Here is a 21030-nt window from a genome sequence, read left to right on the forward strand (position 1 = left end):
TTTCGTCCCCTTTTCCAGCTCTGTTGAAGGACGTCTGAGTTCATTATTTGCACTTGAGCACTTTGATGCAATTTCAGGGGAATACATCTTTTGCTTATGAAACCCATTTTGAAATTATTATCAGACTATATTTACTCACATTGGATTTGCACTTAAAGGTGCACAAATAATTCTGTTTCGGTGCTTCTTTTTGTTCCTCGCTTGCTTCTAAATGTCTGCTGGAAATTTCTGTCATCATCTAGGTATCATTTCCTGCTGACAGACCATGTCAGTTCATTTCTATTCAGCGCACTTGTCCATTCAGGTATAAATACAAAAAGGGGGCATGGTATGCACCTTGGATGCCAGCAGAGAAAGGATTTGCTGTTAACGTTAGCTGACATGAACTTTTTTGCCCATTTACAATGTCTGACTTCAGTAAACCTAGCGCCACTTTGAATAACATTAAGAAAGCTGGTGAAAAGATGGAGTAGGGGCGGGGGGGGGCAGAGACGCGGGGGCTCTTGGTAGCCTTTGATGTATATGACTGAGATATGATGAGGTCGGTCCGAGAGAGTACAAGAGACGGAAAGAGCAAATTCAGCTTTAGTCAAGTAAGCGAGAGGCCAAGCGAGTACCAAGAAACCTTCTCACCTGGAAGATCAGCCGAGATGAAACATTATCTGGTATTAAATATGAAAGCTTTATCGTACAAGTCCTTCAGCCACTCAAATTGTTCCATCGGTTCTATCCGTACATATGTAGTTACATTTATTAACACCCAGAAAAAATGTAAAATGGTACGGTCTGTCCTAGTAGCCTGTGAAGTGACTATGAAACTTTAACTGGCCTCTACCGCCACCTACTGTCTCGGGGTAAAACACAAGTCAACGAAGAATATTCCGTCCGCTGACATAGTTTGAACGTCGCTCAACGGAACCTTGCAAAAATCGCGGGAAAATCCGTCATAAATCCTATGAAAATGCATCTCAAAAATTGTAATTATAATGGTTTTATATGATCCAAAATTTGGACAATGATTATGTTTGTGCATAAAATCTCACACGTCCAGCTGCAATCACATGGAAATGTCAAAATTGTTGCACTTTCAATTTTGACCTCTTTTAATCATCTACTGGAAATTTCAGCTCCCTAGTTTTTTTTTCCCCATGGATTCTTTTAAGATGTCATAAAAAAATCAAAAGAATTTCCATAATTTATAACGCCACAAGGGTTAATAAGCTGATGTCAATGGCACACAAATTTGTCCGTAGAGTCTGAGCGGCGTTCCGACGTCACGCTCACATCGATGTTTGTCGTTGTCGGAAATGCTCGATTGGAGCCCCGCCCCCGCCCTTCCGACGTTTCAGGTCCGGCGACCAAGCCGGAGCAGAGGACCCCTCGCCGGCGGGGCCAACAGCCCAAGCTGCTCAACAGCCCCGAAGACAGCCTGTACTACAACCAGCTAAACGTGAGTTCAAGGTGGCCACGGAGTCCTTTGTCTGACTTACCGTAATACAATTCAAGCTACCTGCGCCAGAGCCCGGAGCCCCCCCCCAAGCCCCCCCACCCCCCCAACGTCTCCGCGCCTCTTGTCTTGAACATGTGCTTATGCTCTTTATCTGTTGCTTTCATGTCAGGATGTCTGCCTTCACGGTGAATAATTGATGCGGTTTATCAAAGCCGAGCAAGATGCACGCTTCATCAGACTCACTTGAGCCCTTTGATCAGGGAGAAAAAATTATGCTGTGACTTCTGATATTATCAGCATCTGCTCGCATTCAACACAAAATCACTTTGAATTAAAAATTAATGACTCTGGGCTCATCTTTTGACTGTGTGCTCTTGGCCCTTTCCTCAGAGAACTCTGGATTACCAGGGGAGCAAGAGGAAGCCCAGAAAACTTGGGTAAATAACCGCTTTCCTACCGGCTCACGGCGCCGGCGCCGAACGGAGCGGGGCCCTTTGTGGAACGGGAGAAGCCGCCGACGGAGTTGTTGTCTTGTCATGGAAACGGGGCGACCGAAATAACAACGCTCCTCGCCGTCATTAGAGAGATACGTCTTACGGCTTTGTCGGCGCGCCACTTTTAATTGTTGGAGGTCTGACTGGAATTTGTTCTATAAACGCCACGGCGGCTCACGTAATGATTACCGAGCTTCCTGAATGTTTTCCCGCGGCGCAACGGCTGATTATAACGTGTGGGGAGGGCGCGAAATCTCGCGAGATTTCTCGCCCGATGGATCAGGGGACTGTCCTGCTTGTTACTGCTTTGACAGTAAAACACACCGCCGACTTTGGTGGGACTTCAAAATAAAGGTGACCAATACTGAATAATGTATGGACACGTATGCTTGTGTTTTGAAATAAGGCTTTTATTTTGAAGTTGTTCCCAGGAAGCATGTCGCAACAAAGGCTGATTTTTTTTACCACACAACTTGCTGTGAAAAGAGTCACGAGTCGCAACTTAATCAATTCGGAGTGCCAAAAAACTACTTCATTACTTTTTTTTAAAATGTAAGAAATCTGTTTCCAGCGTTTAGCGCAACCTCTTGCATGAATTAGCTGCTAGCTAGCATGCTATATCAGCTGGCAAGAGCCAAAGGCGGTTTATAAGACGAAAATGACGCTACACTTTTTGATGCTGGCAACTTGATGGGTGGTGCTGTTCATACTGATCACTTTTGAGCAAAGCAGGCTGACTCAAATGTTTGCTCTGTGGTTCTGACGTCACTTTGTCTTAACCAAAATGCATGGGGAGAGTGTTATCTAAAATCTCAGTATATATTTAAAAAAATAATATTATAAAAATATTTATTACATATTAAAATATATATTTATTATTATGAAAAATATACATATATTTAAATTTAAAAAAATATATAAAATTGACATTCTTTGTATTATTATTATTAAAAGTATTATTATAATTATTATTGTGTATTAATTGATTGTCTTCTTCTGTATTTGTTTTTACCAAGCAAAAAAAAAAAAAAAAAGATCCTGTCTCGTCCGGTGGACTCAATCTGTCTCGTCCCATCCCCCAATAAGAATCCAAGCCTGTCGTGTTCCTTGCAGTCAAATCAAAGTGCTGGATGGAGAGGATGAGTACTACAAATTACTGTCAACGGTGGAGTCCATCCCCGAAGAAGAGTACGAGAGCCCGGCCCCCGCCCGCGCCCACCCGCCCCTTCTAGCCCAAGCTCAGCCTTAACGCGGTGTCAGCCGGTAAGACAGACACTCCAAAGAACATCCTCCTTGTTGGACGCGCGGCGCCGTGTGGCGCGCGAGCGGCTCCTTTGGTTCTTAATCCCCTCTGATCGCACAAGAGTCTACGGGGACGGCTCGCTTATACATCTCGTTTAGACTGTGATGTCATTTTTTGCAGCAGTCACTCACTTTAAGCAGAATCAAATGGGGAAAAGGGAGGGGCCTGCTGTCATAATTGCTGCAATTCTTTGAATTCAAAACACTTCCAGGCTGTAAATATAAAAGCAGACCAAAAAGTACCTTGGCAGGATCCGCACTTTTATCTTGGAATTCTGTTTTTGAAGTCTGATTTCTTGTTGTGTTCTCAAAATGATGACTTTCTCACTCAGATTTATGACCATGACGATTTATGACAGATTTATGACTTAAGTACAAATCCTCCTTTTAAAAAATAGTAAATAAATCTTAGAATAGTCTGAAGTGTCACTTTAATGTCAGAATGCTGCTTTTAAATTGAACATTCTAAGAATAGTCAGAATTCTGATTTTCTGACTTTTAAGTGGGAATTGTCACCCTCCAAATTTTCACTGTCAGGGAGAATTCTGAGAATAGTTAAAATTCAAACTAAAGTCAAAATTCTGACAATAGAATTCTGACCAGTCTTAAGTGAGAATTCAAAGTTCAAAGTCTGAAAAAGTCAGAATCCTGAGATTCAAGTCAGAATTCTCACTTAAGAGACAAGTCTATTTTCAGAAGGTTCACTGATTTAACAGTCAGAATTCTAAGAATTTAGAATTCTGATTGTCTTTTGTGAAACTTCAAACTTTAACCTTTGAATTTTCACTTTATTCTCAAAATTCTCACTTAGAAAGTCACACTTCTGAGAATAAAGTGAGAATTCTCACTTTAGAGTGAGAATTATGAGATTTTTTTCGATCCCAAAACCTATTTCTACGTCTTTGCAGAGTCCAGACTACTTATTTTTCAGTATGTATTTTTTCTAAAAATTAGGATGGAGTATCTGAGTGTCTGAAAATAACTAAAACCAAATGGGCTAATAAAGAAAACTATCACTCTATTTTGGTCCAAATCCACATTTTCGCTCACTTGAACACAGCCCTTCAGTCCCATAGTTTATCATTCCAAATACTGACACAACTAAATCGAGCAAACAAGTTCAAACAATATGGATTTTTTTTTTCTTAGTGAATATTGTAGCACGAAGCCTCAAACACAGTTTGGTTTAAAGCATTACATCTGCTGTCTTAACACGGATCCGAAGACAAATCCCTTTTGAAGCTCCGACCCTCAGCGCACTCACCGGGATCTTCCCCTCCCCCCGTCGGATTCCTCCCTAAATACTGAAATTTGTGAGTCGGAAATTTAGGCCCGGCGAGTTGATTTGCGGACCTTCATTTTTCCTCTCTTTCAATTTGCATATCATTTACTGTATCTGTCTTTGTTGACACCCGGGGGCCTGAGAGGAGATTTTGATCTTAATAGGAAGAGTAGGGTGGTATGACTGAGGATCTGATCTGGCTTATATTCAGAGGGGAAAACATTAAGAGCTCTGCCTAGATAGCGAGGCCGTCTTCGCTTAGTTTGGCTTTAAAGTGGCCTGAGGTGATCACCCATCACCGCTTTTTTTTTTTTAGTACTGCCGAGGTCAAACAGACACTTTGCCTTTACGACCGTCTGCTTTTTCCACCTTTGGACAGCACGACTGACATAAAAACGCTTTTTTTTTCTTCTTTCTTCCAAGGCTTTTTAACAAACAAGCAACAAAATAATCGAGCACGTCGAGGCTGCTTCATAAACTGGAACTGCCAAAGTTTCGTGACGCTCAAGTCGCGCAAAACTACAAAAAGTTTTCCGCTCAGGCACAACAAAGAGCAAATGTCTTCTGTCAACAGAAGAGTTTTGAAAATATTTCCCGACGCTTGTAAAGTTCCTTAAACCCATTCAGTCGAGGTAAATCTCACCCGCGCGCAACGATTTTGATCTTTTGAGTTCCGTTCTTAATCGACATCAACTGCGATTAAATTGCGGGAATAAGAGCTTGTTTGACTCAAAAGAAGCAAAAAAAATAATAACAATAAAATCAAAGTGTAAAGAGTCCAGACCACTGGCGGCGTTCTAATGCGGTGTCATAGTTAGCGGAGAAGCTTTTTCACCTCCGATCGTACTCACAGAGGCTTGCGATAATTACTCCCTTGCTGGGATAGTTAGTTCCTCTGAAGAGCAGCCTGAAATAGGTCACCCCAGCACCCCGTAGTGCATCTTAAAAGTACACTGAATCAATTAAGTGTGATCATGCTCCCCTGATTAATTTTACCCTCTTCCACCAGCGAGAGAATTTCAAATAGGCCCGTGGTTCTGAATAACAAGGTTGGACCGCGGTGACAAACGGCGTCGGTGTGGGATTTTCTTCGTTGCCAAATTAGCACCCCGGCTGATTGCCCGCGTTAGCATACGGGAGAAAATGAGCGGAGGCGTCCTACGTCAATGTGAGCGCGGAAAGGGCTGCTGTTTGTTTTGTTTGTTTTTTTTTTATCCCCGGCGATACTCTGGCGAGGTGATAAAGATGGTTAAAGTATTTAGGTAAAAGTAGATACTTGTGGTAAGAGACAAAAAACTGTAAGCGCTGTGATTCATTCATTCTCAAAAAAACTAGAACTGAATCACATAAAAACAACTTGAGTACAAAAATACAAATGAAAAAGCCTAACTACACAAAACAGTTTCATCTATCCATTCATTTGCGTAGCACTCGTTCAAGAATTTTGAAGACGCTGTAGTCATCTTGCTTGTTAGCTTGTTAGCATGGCTTCAATTTGATGCTATCAAAGCAATACGTTCCTTTCGCTTTGTTAGCGATGCAAACTGACGAAAAAATGCTAAATTTGATGAACAACGTAAAATGTTAAAAAAAAAACACGCAAAATTGTTTACTATTAACTCATGTCATGCTCGTATTTAGAAGAAAAATATGATACATGTCACACATTTGTTTAGGAGTTAACTCGGAGATTATTATCAATAGAAATTGTATAACTATACCTAAACCTGTATCCTTTTTAATATTAACAAATGAAAAAGCAATTTAATCAACTTTCAACGACTGTTAATTATTTTTTACAGCGTTTTTACGGGTTACAGCTTAAAAACAGAAACAAAAACAAGTGCATCAAAGCGCCTGAAAAAAAAAGTATTTGGGATTGAAAGAGTTAAAAGCCAGCACGTTTTAGTACCGTACTAGGATGTCACATGACACGGCACTCACCATGAATTGTTTTTCGGAGTGAAATTGAATGTGGTCCGAAAAGAGAACAAGTAAATTACAGATTAAACCTGCCGGTGAACAAAAAGATACAAGTTAGCATTCATGGCTAAACACCTGTTTTCTTTTCTTTCTCCTTTTTTTTTTTTTTATATGCCGTCATAAAATGTCGCTCCCCTCTGGTTTTTACTCATGAAACGTGCCAACATCTGGCACGTGAGAGGGCGTTACTTTAATGTGGCAAACGTTACTGCCGGCGCTATTCCCAGCACTTTAGCTAGCTCTTTGCTTCTTCCGCCCGTTTCAGCACTGATCCATCAACTGTATTTTTTTTTTAATCCAAAGTTTTGAGCAACCTTCATGGAAATCGCCGCAGCCTTAACAAATGATGAAAAGCTTTTATTTTGCGAAGAAGCATACTTACCTTTTCACCTAATAGTGACGTCTTACTTCAAAGGGAGGACGAGATTAGGCCGACATTGTCCTGCCTCTGTATCCTCTGGGTTCAAAGGGGGAGTTTGAACGGCGCCGTTTCATGTGAAGTCTTTTCAAACACTGTTTTAATGCAGTTTACCTGCTTTTGATATCCAGATGAGCCCCATTTTCATCACGCAGGCTGGCGTTATACGTCATTGTCATTGCAAAAAGCTTTGGGAATCTTGTGACAATGTACTTGAGCTTGATGCTAACTTGCCCTAAGCTCAGCTTTGGATCCATTTAAGAGGCGTCAAAATGGAATCGATAATCTATTCGCGTCTGCAACTTTTCTGGCGTTCGAGGACGATACGGCCGAAAAACGAAGATCTCGATTTTCGAGGTGATGCCGGGGGGTGCGGATGACCCCAGGAAGTGTGATTGCAGTAAAATAAGAATTTGCATCATTTTTTTTTTAATTTTAGGCTCCCTGATGCACTTAGTTATTTTTGTCAGATTTAGACTAAGCTATAACCTGTATAAACGCTGTGAAAAATAATTAACAGTTGTTGAAATTTGCTTTTTTCTTTTGTTAATGTTAAAAAGGATAAAGGTTTAGGTGTACTTATACCTTTTTCATAGATAATAATTTAATGGAGGGGGTGTGTGAAAGGTTTTCTTTTTCCGAGGGGGCGCTTGGCATATAACTTGCCTTAAAGGTATAGTTCAATTAATTTACCCTTTTTAGCAATAAAAAATATTTTTTCTTATAATTTATACAAGCACATTTTTTTGGGTGTACTGCTAAAATAAATAATAACTGGGGACCAAACTGTATGGATTTTTTAGGCTGAAAATTTGATTAGTTGGTCGATTCATTTAAAATATATATCAAATTAATAAAATTTTGTATTATTTAGGTCCCCTAATGCTTGCCTTAATACCTTGAAAATCCCACTGATATCAACTGAAAATGATATCACTTGTGTTCAAGGATCACATAAAGACCAATCATGGCTCACCTTTTGGTCATGTGACATTGATTAGCCGAACCGTGATTGAGTTTACTGCACGTCATTTCCAGTTGACAGCAAGAAAACACTGTTTTTAAAAGTATTCATTATATGTGAGAAATTATTTCGTTCTCGAATTCACTCATTCAATCCCAATGACGTAATTCTACGTTTTCAACAATCCGGACGTTCAATTCCAGGTATATTTTTTCAAAATATTTTCAAGTGTTCTGGCACTAAAAACGTTTCAACAGTTTGCAGCTATTGAAAACATGTCTTGTAAACCACCCAAGCGACATTCTTCCACTTTAGCAAAACTTTCCATTTTTAAAATGACAACTCAATCCACTTAATTTGATTTATTTTTCGGGTTCTAAACCCAGATAGTTGAAATCCAATGGATTAAAACGCGACATTGCGATGCTCTTTGCGGCCTGGCGGTCGCCAGCGAATAAACGGACAAGCGCGAGCGCCAGCCGGATGCCAGATGTGCGTTGGGCGCTCTGAGCAAAACAAAAGTGCCTGCAGACAGCATTAATGAAGAAAGTGTTGGAGCGGGGCGGGGCGGAGCGGAGCGGAGAGAGGGGGCGTAAAGAGGCGTCGAGCAACAAGGAGATAAAAGAAGCTGTTGAGTGCATCAAAGGTCTGCTAATGACAAAAGACGCCATTAGGGTTATGCTGCCTTTTGTTTCCAGCTTCCTCACACCTGCAATCTGTTCAGGGGCTTCCAAGTGCCCGTTTGTTGTTAATGTTAGCGTGGATATTAAAAAAAAAAAAAAAAAAAGCACATGGGGGCCATAGCTTTCCCCTTGATAATGTTAGCGGTGACCAAATGTTTCTCTTCAGTTTGGAGATGAGGTCACCATTCAATGCGCGACAATAATGGTTCTTACATTTTTTTTCACGTTTCCACTCAAAAACAATCCCTAGATAACTAAAAAGGCTAGCATTCAAATGGAAACCATCTGGGGCGCTTTTGCTTTACACCACATGGCCACTGGGGGCAGTATAATGCAGTCATACAGTTTCTCAACTAATTAATGTGACTTGGTTTGTTGCAGTAGTACTGTGTGTGTGTTTTTTGAGAGGATAAAGAATATATGTCGGTGAATATTGAATATATTACCAGTTTACACTCACTTTAACAATTAAAGATTAATAAAAAAAACGTGACACATTTCCAGAAAATGAAATATAAAACTAATTCTCACCAGGAAGTCTTCAGAACAAATTTAATTGCTTGTCAATTAGTGTTATAATCGAAAGCGGGTGTATTGACTTGTCATCCAAGGTAGCATTTAGCTTTAGCTTTAGCTAAACGCTACCTTGGTTGACTCTAGTTTCAGTTCCTGTTCCAAATGTGAAAATAAACAGTTTTTTAATTAGTTTATCATCATGACATCTGGCTCAAACAGTTGACTTGCTGGGAAGAAAAAAAAACGGATGTAATGATACGATCGACGTAAAATCGGGACAAAACATTCAGGCTTGTGAAATCTGTCGGAAAGTGTACTGTCCGTTTAAAGTGTAAAAATACTTACTTTACTATTAACCAACTTGAAATGATAGATTGTGTAACATATAAAAATAAACAACAAAATAAAAGCATTTTGCAAGGGAGTCACTATAATGCAATTTAGCGAGCGATTGCTTCACGTTCCAATTAATTTGCTCTTAATTTGAAAAGAGAAAACTTGTACTGTTCCGGCGGCGGGGTTACAAAGCATTGAGTTAGATTTGCCTTTAAAATCTCACGTACCCCCTGAAGTGCCTTCACGTGCTCCCGATCGAGAACGGCAAACCCGAGCCGCACTTTGAGAAACGCTAGCGCGGAGCAATATAAGCGCTATGTAAAATCTGCCGTCGCGTACGCCATGAAACTCACTGACTTGAAAGTTTCCTCGCCGCCTCCGGCGCTGGAACGGGACTTGACAAATCAGAGCATGAAATCGCGATTAGCCTTCCTCACTTTGTAGCGAGAGGAGGGCACGAGCAGACTTGGCATGGCCAAAGGTGGAACCTGTTTTGTTTGTCGCCTCGCCGCTGCGTTCCCAGATGGAGCGAGCAGCTGCCACTGAATAAACACTGGACGGGTAACAGTGTGAGAACCACCGCCCATTCTTTTTGGTTCGGGGTGCGTAACGGAAAAGTTGTCATCGCCAAAGGGGGGGAGAGGAACATTTGGACTGGAGTCGAGAGAAAATGACATCATGAACCTTACCAACTTGTGATTTTTTTTTTTTTTCCATCATCTCCTTTAAGGTATTTTTTAATGATTATTATTATCACAACTGCTCTGGCACCTACAATATGAGAGTCAAGATCTAGCACAAGAATGCATGAGAATTAAAAAGCTCAATTTTCTTTCTATAACACCATTAGTGCAGGTGATCTTATTCTGGGCAGCAACTTGACCAAATAAGACCAGTGCCAACCTGGTGCTGTTTAAAACAATGAACAGTGGAATACCAATGGTGCCGCAGCACATGTAGACTGAAAATAACATTTATGGATTGAATTTACTCAATTATATTTCGCTAGTTGGTTCCACTCAGTAAAATCAAATAGATCCAGTTGCATTTTTTTAAGCAGATTTTTATTCGAAATTATTATATTTAATGTGTGAAAGCACTTATGTCAATATGAATGTGAGTCAATCTAAAACAAATTTCTTTCCAGAAAAGAATGGTGAATTTACTTTTTTTTTTAAATAGATATTTATCCTTTCAGAAAAGAATGATAAATTGAATTTACTCAATTTAATTGTTGTGAGGTGATTTTACTCAATGAGAGGTTCAGGATCCTGATAGAACCACTATATACAGTAGATGAGTCTAGTAAAATAAAGAAATATTCAAATTAAAAAATAATAATGTATTATAAATATTATATATTAAAAATGTACTTAAATATATTCAAGTTAAAAATGTATCCTAAATATACATTAAAAATATATGTATATCATATATGTATATATCATATACTATAATATATTACAATATGTATTTGGCATAAAAACATTAAATTATTAAAATGAAAAATCTTCTGGCTCCTGAACCACTTAATAAAATAAAATTCACTAAATTCAATGCAACGCTTTTTCAGTCTGGAAAAATGATACAACAATACTCACAGGCATATATCATTTATCGAATTCATATTACTACATCTTTCTGAGTGTCAGTAGTTATGAAACATGTTTTCGTTTGTTGCTGTACTTTTGCCTCCCAGTGCTATTTTTTTGTTGTTGTTTTTAAAGAAGGCTGGAACAGATTAATAGTGTGTCCATTCATTCCAATAGGGAAAATTGATTTGTGCCTTTTGCCTTAGTTTGTTTCCACTGGTAGTATGCAGGAGGGGAATCCACCCCCCCCCACCCCCTCCCGTTTAGTGTGGGATTATCACATCCAGGGTGGGCGGCTGGAAGGTACGCTGACCCGTCCCGCCTTCGGCGACCTCGGGGCCAAGCCGCGCAGCGCCGGCCGGGGCTTTGGCCCCCCTTTGCCGGTGAATATGCACACGTCTCCCACTTCGTAGGCTGACGAGAGGGCGAGGTGGGGGTGGATTGGATCGCGTTGCGGGGAAAATTAGGGGGAGCAAAGTTGGAGTTTCTGCTTGTCGGGGGCCGCGAACAATGGCGGCTTTCTGTCAGACTGCGACTTCAAAGGTCCGCCGAGTGACTGCTCCCGGTTCCACTTTGTTGTCGATCACTGAGGAAATTCACAGATGTTTTCTCATATGAGACACCATTATAGCGGTTCAAGTACCGCGTAGCCTCCAGCGTTGACCCCCCCTCCCCACTCTACCCCCTTCCCGCCGTCACTCTCCAACACAAGCCCGCTCCTCTCTCACGCAGGAATATCAGCCACCCGTCCTATCACCCCTAAACTCCCATATCACTTGTCGAAGAAAAAAAAAAAAAGTCCACGGATCTGGGTCTCGTAGCAGATGATACGGAACGTTAAAGGCTATCGCTTTTTAAGTCATCAAAACTGCAGCAACAGCTGAAAGCACATCATTAAATTTTATTTGTTTTAGCTGAGTTATATTAACTGATTCACATATAACTTTTTTTACAACCCTAATATATATATATATATATATATATATATATATATATATATACAGAGAAAAATATACATATATTCTTACACATAGATATGAAAGCACTGTATAAATAAAGACAAGCTGTGTTTTTAAAAATGTGTGATGTACAGTATATAACATTTGCAATAGTAGTATAGCTTATACTACAGGAGACAAATTTCTTACGTTTTCAATAAAGATGTTTGCGATCCCGATATATAGGCTTATGACTTGTACGATTGTTTGTATTTAGTCCAATCCTTTGATCTTACAAACAAAGGCATCAAATGAACCGCATTGAAAGACACTGGGGACCTGAAATTTCACCCAGATGGTGACATGGCATGACAAGGAGAGTGCCATCCCTTGGCTAAAATACTGTGAGAATGATCTGAAAGATTAAAAAAAAAAAATGTAAAAATATAAATGTTATTGCCTACATTCACATTTTTTTCATTCTCTTCCATTTTTCCTCCAAAATTTGACTCCATTTAAAAAAAAAAATGAAGCCTACGAGCTGATAATAAGCAGCACATCAAGCAGAAGCCGATTGTGAAAACTTCCGCAGGTGTTACGGTGACTTTGATTGTACCCCTCTCTCCTCCGCAGATCGCCTTCTTCACCAGCAAAGTCGCCCGGAAACCAAAAAGCGTCAAAGCACTGCATCCGTTGCACATTTGTATTTATTTATGACAAAATGATGTTTTATATGACACAAATAAACGCGGTTCTATTGTGATTTGCTCGTTAATGTGAATGTTTTTCCCAATTTGGGTGAAAAAAAAAGGTGGGAATGACACCCTCGGATGTTGCCACCTGCTGTTTGTTAGATGAGCTTTGCGCATTTCCTGTTCCTCGGAAAGTCAAAGCTATTCAATTAATCTGTCTTCAGGGCAATGCGTTTTTTTGCCTTTTATGTTCAGGATTAGCGGCAAAGAGGTTGAGACGGAGCCTCCTCATTTTTGTCCACTCTAGTGGACATTGGTTTTTGCTGTCTATCTTTCGACTCTTTCCAGCTACCTTCCAGTACAAAGGCCAAAGTAGAAATCGGTATGACTTTTCCGAACGGCGGCTTCACCCCTCGTTTCAAATCGACTCCCCGTTTTGCTTTTTAGTATGCGGCGGGAAAACTTGGACTCAACCCGACAAGGACCGACGTGACCCCGTCAAACTTGAAGCGCGGCTGCAAGACGGGAAAGGTTTTCCGCAAGTCGATTACCTCAGGGGCCGGACATTGTGCGGAGCGGAGCGCGCGTTGGGGGAATTTCTCCCAAACTATTTCAAAGCGCCGGCCGGCCAAATCCTTCCCTCAGCTGGAGTCCCATTGAAATGCATGAAAATGGAAGAAGTTGAATTTCGTGCTGAAGCCGGCAGCTCAAAGGAAGATATCAATTATTCGGCGACGGCGCTGCTTTGCGGAGTCAATGCGCTTAACGTATATGATCCCCGTGTAGTTTTGGTAGCGGGGAGGTCCGCATATAGGCCAGGATTCTTGCTTATTTGAATGCAGGATCTGATTCAGACTTTAAGATCTTGGGCTGAAAACGGATGTGTTGGAATGGAGTTTCCCAGTCACTGCAGTTTGGGGAAAAGCGCAAAATTACTTTTACGTACGGGTACATTTTACTGACCAGAATTCCCCAAATATAGGACGCACCTGTGTATAGGATGCACCCTTAATTTTAGGGTCAAATTCTGGTATTTTCTACGTTACAGTGTGTGTAGGACAAACCAACGCTTGGCAATAATGTAAAGCCAAACAATCTCATCGCCGTATCTTCTTGTGTTCGTATCTGTAAGCTATATATTTGTGGCGCATTAAATTTCTTTTAGAGCTCCCACCTGGTGAGCAGTCAGTAAACGCCTCGCCTGTGTAACGTTGAATGCGCGGAGGCGGCTCGAATCCCTTTTGCCACAAATACGTAAAGTTGCACACCGTCCGTGTTCCATCCAGTTTATGATTGTGTGTATATGCCAAAGGACCGCAGTTAATAAACGATTCAAACGGAAAACCTTTCTGTGTTCTCTAACCGGCGCACTCTTAGTTGAATCAGCTGGAGACATCATAACTGTGACATGATCCTTTCCGTTTTAGTAATAATCCCGTGTGTGAACAAGGATGGACTCGGCCTTTGGTTCAGAGTGTTTGCTTCTTTTCTTGAAAATAATGCCGTAACAACCTCAGCTAACACTGCTGTTAGCTGCAACAGGCACTAGCTGCTAACAGCCAACAGACTTCCGCCCTCTAGCTCGTCCCGTTGCGGTCATCATTGTAAGAAAGAATACGGCCACATCTTTGCGTCAAAATTCGGCTTATATGGCTGACGAATCAATATTCCTTGAATGGTGTTGAATTAAAAAAAAGATCATTTTTATATAAATAGTTAGCCTTTATTGAAAGTACTCTTGCCCTTCATTTTTGGGATAAATAGTGCAGAATTACGGTAATACACAAGAAGAAGAACTTGAAAAATGTGTGAATTGTATAAATCCATTCCTTCCCCTAACAGACAACAGTTATCCAGTGCAAGCAAATACACCCCATTTTTCTAAGGTATCCCCCAAGGTACAATCTTGGCCCCCCTTTCATTATACACTGTACATTCTTTTTCACAGCCACATCATGTTGTCAGTGTTATTAGTGTTATGATTTTTTAAAAGGATACTGGGAATTTCGTTGTATTTTTAGAGGTATGTTTCCTGAGACACATCCTATTGATTTGTGTCCGGTGCTGTGTCCATTTTCTTTCAGCGGGACAGTAAAGGTTTGCATCCCATGAAGCAAAAGAGATTACCACAACGGCATTTCTTTAAACTGCATTCCATACACTTAGCAGAACGGTGTCCAAACTATCATCCGAGGGCCATTTGTGGCCCGCCATCCACATTTTTGCGGTCCGCGGCATACACTAAAAATACATTTTGACATGGCCTGCCACGGTATTCAAAAAAAGTCATAGAAAAGTTTGACGTTAGACGCTAAGAAGAAAAGTTGAAAAGCACTGGAGTTCTATCATCCACAGTAAATGTTTACAGTGCTTTTGCGCGTTTGTAGTTCATAGAAATGTAAGCAGTCGCTCCCTCTCTGAATGTTGATCAAATTTTGCCTTGTCACCTTGCCTCCACTCCATGTAAACAAGCTTAATCTCCGCTAGTTTTCACATCACTCGGCCATATGCGACGACTGCGTGCTTCTTGTAGCTGTAGCTTACATGGCTCCAGCCCAGCAGGACCCCCCCCCACCCCCACCCCACCCCCCCATCTCTCCCTCATGACTGTGTGTGGAAAGCCGTGGGAGAGGACTAAGAACATTAATCCCATCAAAGGAACACATCGAATTCAAAAATCTGCCTCTCCAAACTAGCTGAGACTACGCTGATTGTTTGGGCTGGGGGGACGCTCGATAACGATCAGGGTGCTGATATCGAGAACCTTACAAGTTTTAGTGCCTGTTTAAAAAAAAAAAGACTTTTGACTTCGTAAAACTATGAAAAAAATCTTTACGCTATTTAATCACTTTGTTGTATAGTGACAAATGAACAAATATTACTACGTATTGCATGTTTATCTGTGTTTATGATAAAGGAAACTGCGTGCTTCCTTTTGAATGAAGACATCAGTAAAAAAGGACAGTTCTCCCGTGTCCCATCACGGACGTCTTGAAGCAATTGACTTCAAAGATGCTTGCAATAAAACACAGGATTGAAACGCGTACGTCCCTTGGCGCCATGATACCACAAGGTGGCAGCAAAATATTTTTATTTTCAATGAAGCGCCTCATATCAACATAGTTCTTTCTAAAAACCACATCATCCTTCTCACTATGTATGTAATATCAACACAATCAACCAGAAGCGGCGCCGAAAAATAAAAACAAAGCTCAAGCAAAAACGTATGAACTGTTAAACGAAATCATTTCCAAAACATTATTTCGGGTGCAGCCCACGCGGACCGGTGGTTGGGGACCGCATAAAGGAATCAAATACTTTAGCACTTGATTACCCCAAGTAATCAAATTACTTTGGTATATAATTACCTAAAGTAAGTACCTTGAGTAATCAAATACTTTGGTTACTTAAGAACCAAGGTAATCAATTCCCATAGTGTTTAATTAATTTGATACCTGCCATTTTTAGAACATCCTTTAGCTAAAAAATGTAAAAATAATTGAATGTCAAAAGGTATAACAATCGGTAAACATTTGACCGAATATTTTTGGCAAATGTTTGAAGGGCGGTCATTTGATTGTACCTCTGCCATCTAGTGGAAGACATTTTAATTTTTTTTTTTTTTATTCTATATCACTGATATCACAGACATCATTTGTAGGTGTGGGATCGCTGGATCGTAGAATCGGGAATGATCCAAAGACTCCCGACATAACTTTAAAGTGATTAAAAACACACGACTGAAGCGTAAAACAGCAAAATAGAACAGAGACCCCCGATGCCGAAGAAAGGAAAAAGTGACGGCGCGGGCCCCTTGATGTATCCCCCATCGAGTCCTCCGAGATCTCCCCGAGATAACAATGTCACATTGTGACTCGGAGTTCTACTACAAATCCTTAATTACAAAAAGCGGATCAGATGACTGGGTTAACCAATGGTGGGCTCTCCCGGCGGCATGTGGGGGGGCTTTGATCGGGGAAAATCCAATTATTTGTCTATATACATTTCCCACATAGTGATTACTTCATTAATTGTCCCGCCTTTATCTCCTCCCTCCCCCGCCCCCCCCTTTGCTAATAATCAGCTCCTTTATCCCACACACCACAAACACACCATAGCAGCTTTGTGGATTCAAAGGATTTGCTTGCTTCTCTCAGAGAGCCGCCATTCTTTGATGATTGGACAGCGGCAAACTTCAAAGTCTGCCATCTTATTTGTGAGTGGCTGGCAGCTCACCAAAGTGCTTATCACGTTCTCTCAAGTGATCCGCCGCCGCCGCGTCAGATAGTGCGAGGAGATCCGCCGAAGAGGAAGGCGTCGAGTTGGAGGCTCGCTGAAAATTCGACTTTTTTTTTTTTTTTGCCAGCTTTACCCTCGATGGGTTCACTTTTTTGAACCGAAAGATACTTTGGATCGCGCGCTCGTATTGCGCGGTTGTTGTCCGGGCGGAGGAGGACCATGGCAGCTGTGGCCGTTCTGCGGAACGAGACGCTTCAAGCTTTTCTGCAGGTTCGTTTGCCACAACTTTGGGGACACTTTTTCAGCGTGAAACCGATTGAGTAGTTTGTAAACTTCAAATTCTAATTTGTCAAACTATTGCAAGAGATCAAGAGAGGAAGTCAAAATTCTAGTCAAAACTTTTGGGGGGAAAGCGAGACAAGATAGTTCTTCCAGGTACACCTGCACAGAACGAGCTAAAGTGAATTAAAAATATTGTTTCCATCAAAAAAAATGTTTTAGTTAAAACTATTTTGGGATACTTGTTTCAAGAGACATTCTTTTTTTTCTAAACCCATTATGCTTTGTAGTGGCTATTTTAATAATTGTAATTAGCTTTCGTTTATCAATAAGGTAGATATATTTAGTTTACTAGTACTGTTTGTGACCATTCAGTTACCTCATTCATTTGGAAATTAAACTAATAATACAAATTGGGTTTGAATGGAATAAAAAAGAATCCCATTATTGTCATTGTATCACTGTTATATAACAAAGTTGGGAGCGCTGGGATCAGAAATACATATAAACAATAAATAGAACGCATAATAGAATAGGTAATAATTGATAGATAATACGCACACTGTTGTTGTCGTTTCATGAGTGTTTTCTAATGAGACCAATGATCTAGTATATATGTATATTTTTGAACTGTTCAGTGCATTTTCAAGAGCTAATGAAAATGAGGCTTCAGTTGAACAACGCGTTTAGTTTGCATCTTGTTTTGGCGACTTCACTCAGCTTATTATAAAGCAGACAAAAGTACAAGACGGGCTTGTGGTGTACCGTTTGAAGTGGCCGTGTCAGGTTAGCCCCCCCCCCTCCCCAACTGAAAAATGTTTCTGGCACCTTCCAGGACCGCACTCCCAACTCGTCCCCGGAGAACTGCAAGCACTCGCCGTTGGCTCTCCTGGCGGCCACCTGCAACCGCATCGGGCACCACCACCACCACCACCACCACCACCATCACCCGGCGGGCTCCAGCCCGCCCGATTTCCTCCAGGTCCCTTACGACCCCGCCGCGCTGGGCTCCCCCTCGCGCCTCTTCCACCCGTGGACTAACGAGGCCAGCCCGCCGAGCAACCCCGCTTTCGGACTATCCTCCAAGCCCCAGGCGCTGGGCTCCTTCGGCCCGCCGCACGAGCTGCCCCTCACCCCGCCGGCCGACCCCGGTTACCCTTATGACTTCTCCCCGGTGAAGATGCTGCCGTGCTCCATGCAGTCGGCCTGCCCGCCCACCTACGTGCCGGCCGTCAGCTACGCGGCGCCCGCCCCCATCCCGCCCTCCGTGCCCACGTTCGTAGGGGGCCAGAGGCAGCTGTCCCCCAACCCGGCCGAGGACATCCCGTGGTGGAGCCTGCAGCAGGGCAACCCCGTGGGCCACCCGCACCGCTTCCAGCTTCAGCGCGGCCTGGTGCTCCACGGCCACACGGCCGACTTCGCCCAGTACCAGACCCAGATCGCCGCTCTCCTGCACACCAAGTCGCCCCTGACCGGCGCCCGGCGCTGCCGGCGCTGCCGCTGCCCCAACTGCCAGTCGGCGTCCGCCTCGGGTTCCTCCGACGAGCCCGGCAAGAAAAAACAGCACGTGTGCCACATCCCGGGCTGCGGCAAGGTGTACGGCAAGACGTCGCACCTGAAGGCGCACCTGCGCTGGCACTCGGGCGAGCGGCCCTTCGTGTGCAACTGGCTCTTCTGCGGCAAGAGCTTCACGCGATCGGACGAGCTGCAGAGACATCTTCGGACTCACACGGGCGAGAAGCGCTTCGTGTGCCCGGACTGCTGCAAGAGGTTCATGCGGAGCGACCACCTGGCCAAGCACGTCAAGACGCACCAGAACAAGAGGAGCAAGTGCGTGGACAAGGCGCCGGCGGAGCACGTCAAGAGGGAGGACTCCAGGAATCTTTTTCTGTGACCCCCCCCCCCCCGCGTCCGAAAAAACTCAAAGTCGTCAGTGCAATACTTTTCCTGGGGTGGGGTGAGCGCTTTTTCTCCATCGCTGCAACCTTTCCGCCTGAGTTTATGACCGGAGAGAAGTTTGAAATCGCAAAAAAAAAAAAGAAAGTTGCAAGCGCGGAGAAGATTTTGCCTCCGTCGCCCCCTCCTGTAAATACTATTTAATAGCTTTTGTTGAATGAAAGTGTCCATTTTTTGGCTCCGTTAGGAGATGTTTTTAAGCATGCTCTTGAGAAGGTTTACTATTGTTGATATGACCTAAATACAATGTGAAAATAAAGAATATTACGTTTTTTCCACATCTGGTATAACTCATTAACTGCACGGCTAGTTGTTTTCTCTTGAGATCCAGCCTATTTCTTTGTGTCCACAGTAGTGGACATTTGTTTTTGGCGTCTCCTTTGACTCATTGGATCTACCAAGTCCTCGTGCGGTCTGAAGAGGACATCCTGACGTTTCCGGGGATGTCTTATGTTTGGTTGGGATGCAAGTAACTTTGCTGTCTTGCTGAGACAAAATGGACACAAATGAATAGGCTGTGTCCCAGGAGAATGTCTGTTCATATCTGCATTTTTTTTCAGGAAATATTGTATGTCGAAGGTATTCGTGGTATCAAGAGTTTAGTCCTTGTACTGGTATCATTTTGGGGGAAAAAAGGTGGTATTGAGCATCTTATGATTGGGGGTGTTCCTAATATTTTGGTTTCCTTATTTAACCACAAGGAGGCAAGGCCACTCACCTCTTTGTCGCTCAAAAGTGTTCATTATTCCGTTTTGATGGAATAACATTGCCATAGAAATTATACTTGCCAACAATCACTTTTGCTGAGGTTTAACAATCCAATCTCATCCAAAATGACACGTATCGAAAAAGTATTCATCCAAATTTAATCTATTTTGGACATCTTATATATGTGTTGATATTACTAAGAAGTTTAATTAAACTAAACTGCAAGAGTACAACCTTGAAACTGATGGGTTAAAAACGCCATCCCATATTGGGTTATTTTTAAAAAAAACATGTAAATATACAGATCTAGTTTTTAACTATTCGTTTATTTTTCACCTGTTTACAGAAATTTTCAAGAGGGAACCCCTATATGTAAAAAACGATGAATATTACATTGGAATTACAAGTGAGCAAATGCAAATGTTGTCGTTAATCTTGTGTCCCGTCACAAATTATCTTGCAGGAAAGAAAATTTGTGGCAACTAGCCTCAACAGCGCCCCCTTCTACGAGTGGTCACAATTGGGAATGAGTTTGTAAAATTTGACTTTGCCGTTATCTCAATCGGTGATTCTTGAAAGTGAACGTGCTGCGTGAAAGTCATTTATTATTTCATCGTTTTTCATCACAATTAACTTTTACTTCCATTTGATCCTTGAAAATTTGGTTGATCTAAATTTTAGGCTACTTTTTAGTCTTATTTTCAAAATGAGTTTTAGCATTAGTTTTTGTTTTTTATGATGGAGTATTTTTTAAGTAGTTTTTCAACAACACTTTCTAATTTTCTAACAGTAAATGCCAAAATAAATGCATTTGAAATCAACCTCCGAAAGGTCGAGCATGATATTGACAAAAAATGAAAATAGACATTTTCTCTGTAATTATAATTGTATTTAGTTCTAAATACATATTATCTATTTGATCATATTTAAAAGCTTGTTTTTATATGAAGATTTGTTTTTTTTTTTTTATTTTTTTTTTTTTCTTAGCTTTTGCCAACTAAGCCTGAAGTGTCCTTTGAATTCACACACAATATAAAAAGCCCAAATCTTGTAAAAAAATATATATCAGCACATATTTCAGCACTTTCATATTTTTTCTAAAAACCTGTTAATTTGAGGCATTGTATATATATATATATATATATATATATATATATATATATATATATATATATATATATATATATGTATGTATGTA

At 41.4% G+C, this 21030-nt stretch overlaps 2 protein-coding genes across 6 annotated transcripts in view; both read left to right on the plus strand.

Moving 5' to 3' along the window:
* The window catches only part of myo3b (myosin IIIB), a 76031-nt gene extending 63310 nt beyond the window's left edge, over positions 1-12721 (plus strand). For 4 of the 5 annotated variants that reach the window (XM_088414914.1, XM_088414918.1, XM_088414917.1 and 1 more), the window contains 4 exons: positions 1350-1450; positions 1841-1887; positions 3058-3207; positions 12592-12721. In XM_088414914.1, the coding sequence (XP_088271040.1) occupies positions 1350-1450; positions 1841-1887; positions 3058-3193 (284 nt within the window). In that variant the 3' untranslated portion in view covers positions 3194-3207; positions 12592-12721. Of the gene's footprint in view, positions 1-1349; positions 1451-1619; positions 1888-3057; positions 3208-12591 lie in introns of those variants that run through there. The other variant, XR_015865611.1, reaches the window with a different exon arrangement.
* Positions 12722-16775: 4054 nt separating this feature from the next.
* On the plus strand, positions 16776-19402 carry sp5a (Sp5 transcription factor a). Its single transcript, XM_088414753.1, has 2 exons — positions 16776-17159; positions 18004-19402. Exons 1-2 carry the CDS (start codon positions 17109-17111, stop codon positions 19060-19062), a joined length of 1110 nt encoding a protein of 369 aa, XP_088270879.1. The 5' UTR covers positions 16776-17108; the 3' UTR covers positions 19063-19402.
* The last annotated feature ends 1628 nt before the right edge of the window (positions 19403-21030 follow it).

Source organism: Hippichthys cyanospilos, chromosome 5 (genome assembly GCF_059441005.1).
Source record: "Hippichthys cyanospilos isolate Australia breed blue-spotted pipefish chromosome 5, RoL_Hcya_1.0, whole genome shotgun sequence".
Taxonomy (NCBI): Eukaryota; Metazoa; Chordata; class Actinopteri; order Syngnathiformes; family Syngnathidae; genus Hippichthys; species Hippichthys cyanospilos.

Coding starts and splice junctions, on each gene's coding strand:
- sp5a (XM_088414753.1), top strand. CDS start 17,109: ATGGCAGCTGTGGCCGTTCTGCGGAACGAGACGCTTCAAGCTTTTCTG. Junction 17,160..18,003: donor CGCTTCAAGCTTTTCTGCAG/GTTCGTTTGCCA, acceptor GGCACCTTCCAG/GACCGCACTCCCAACTCGTC.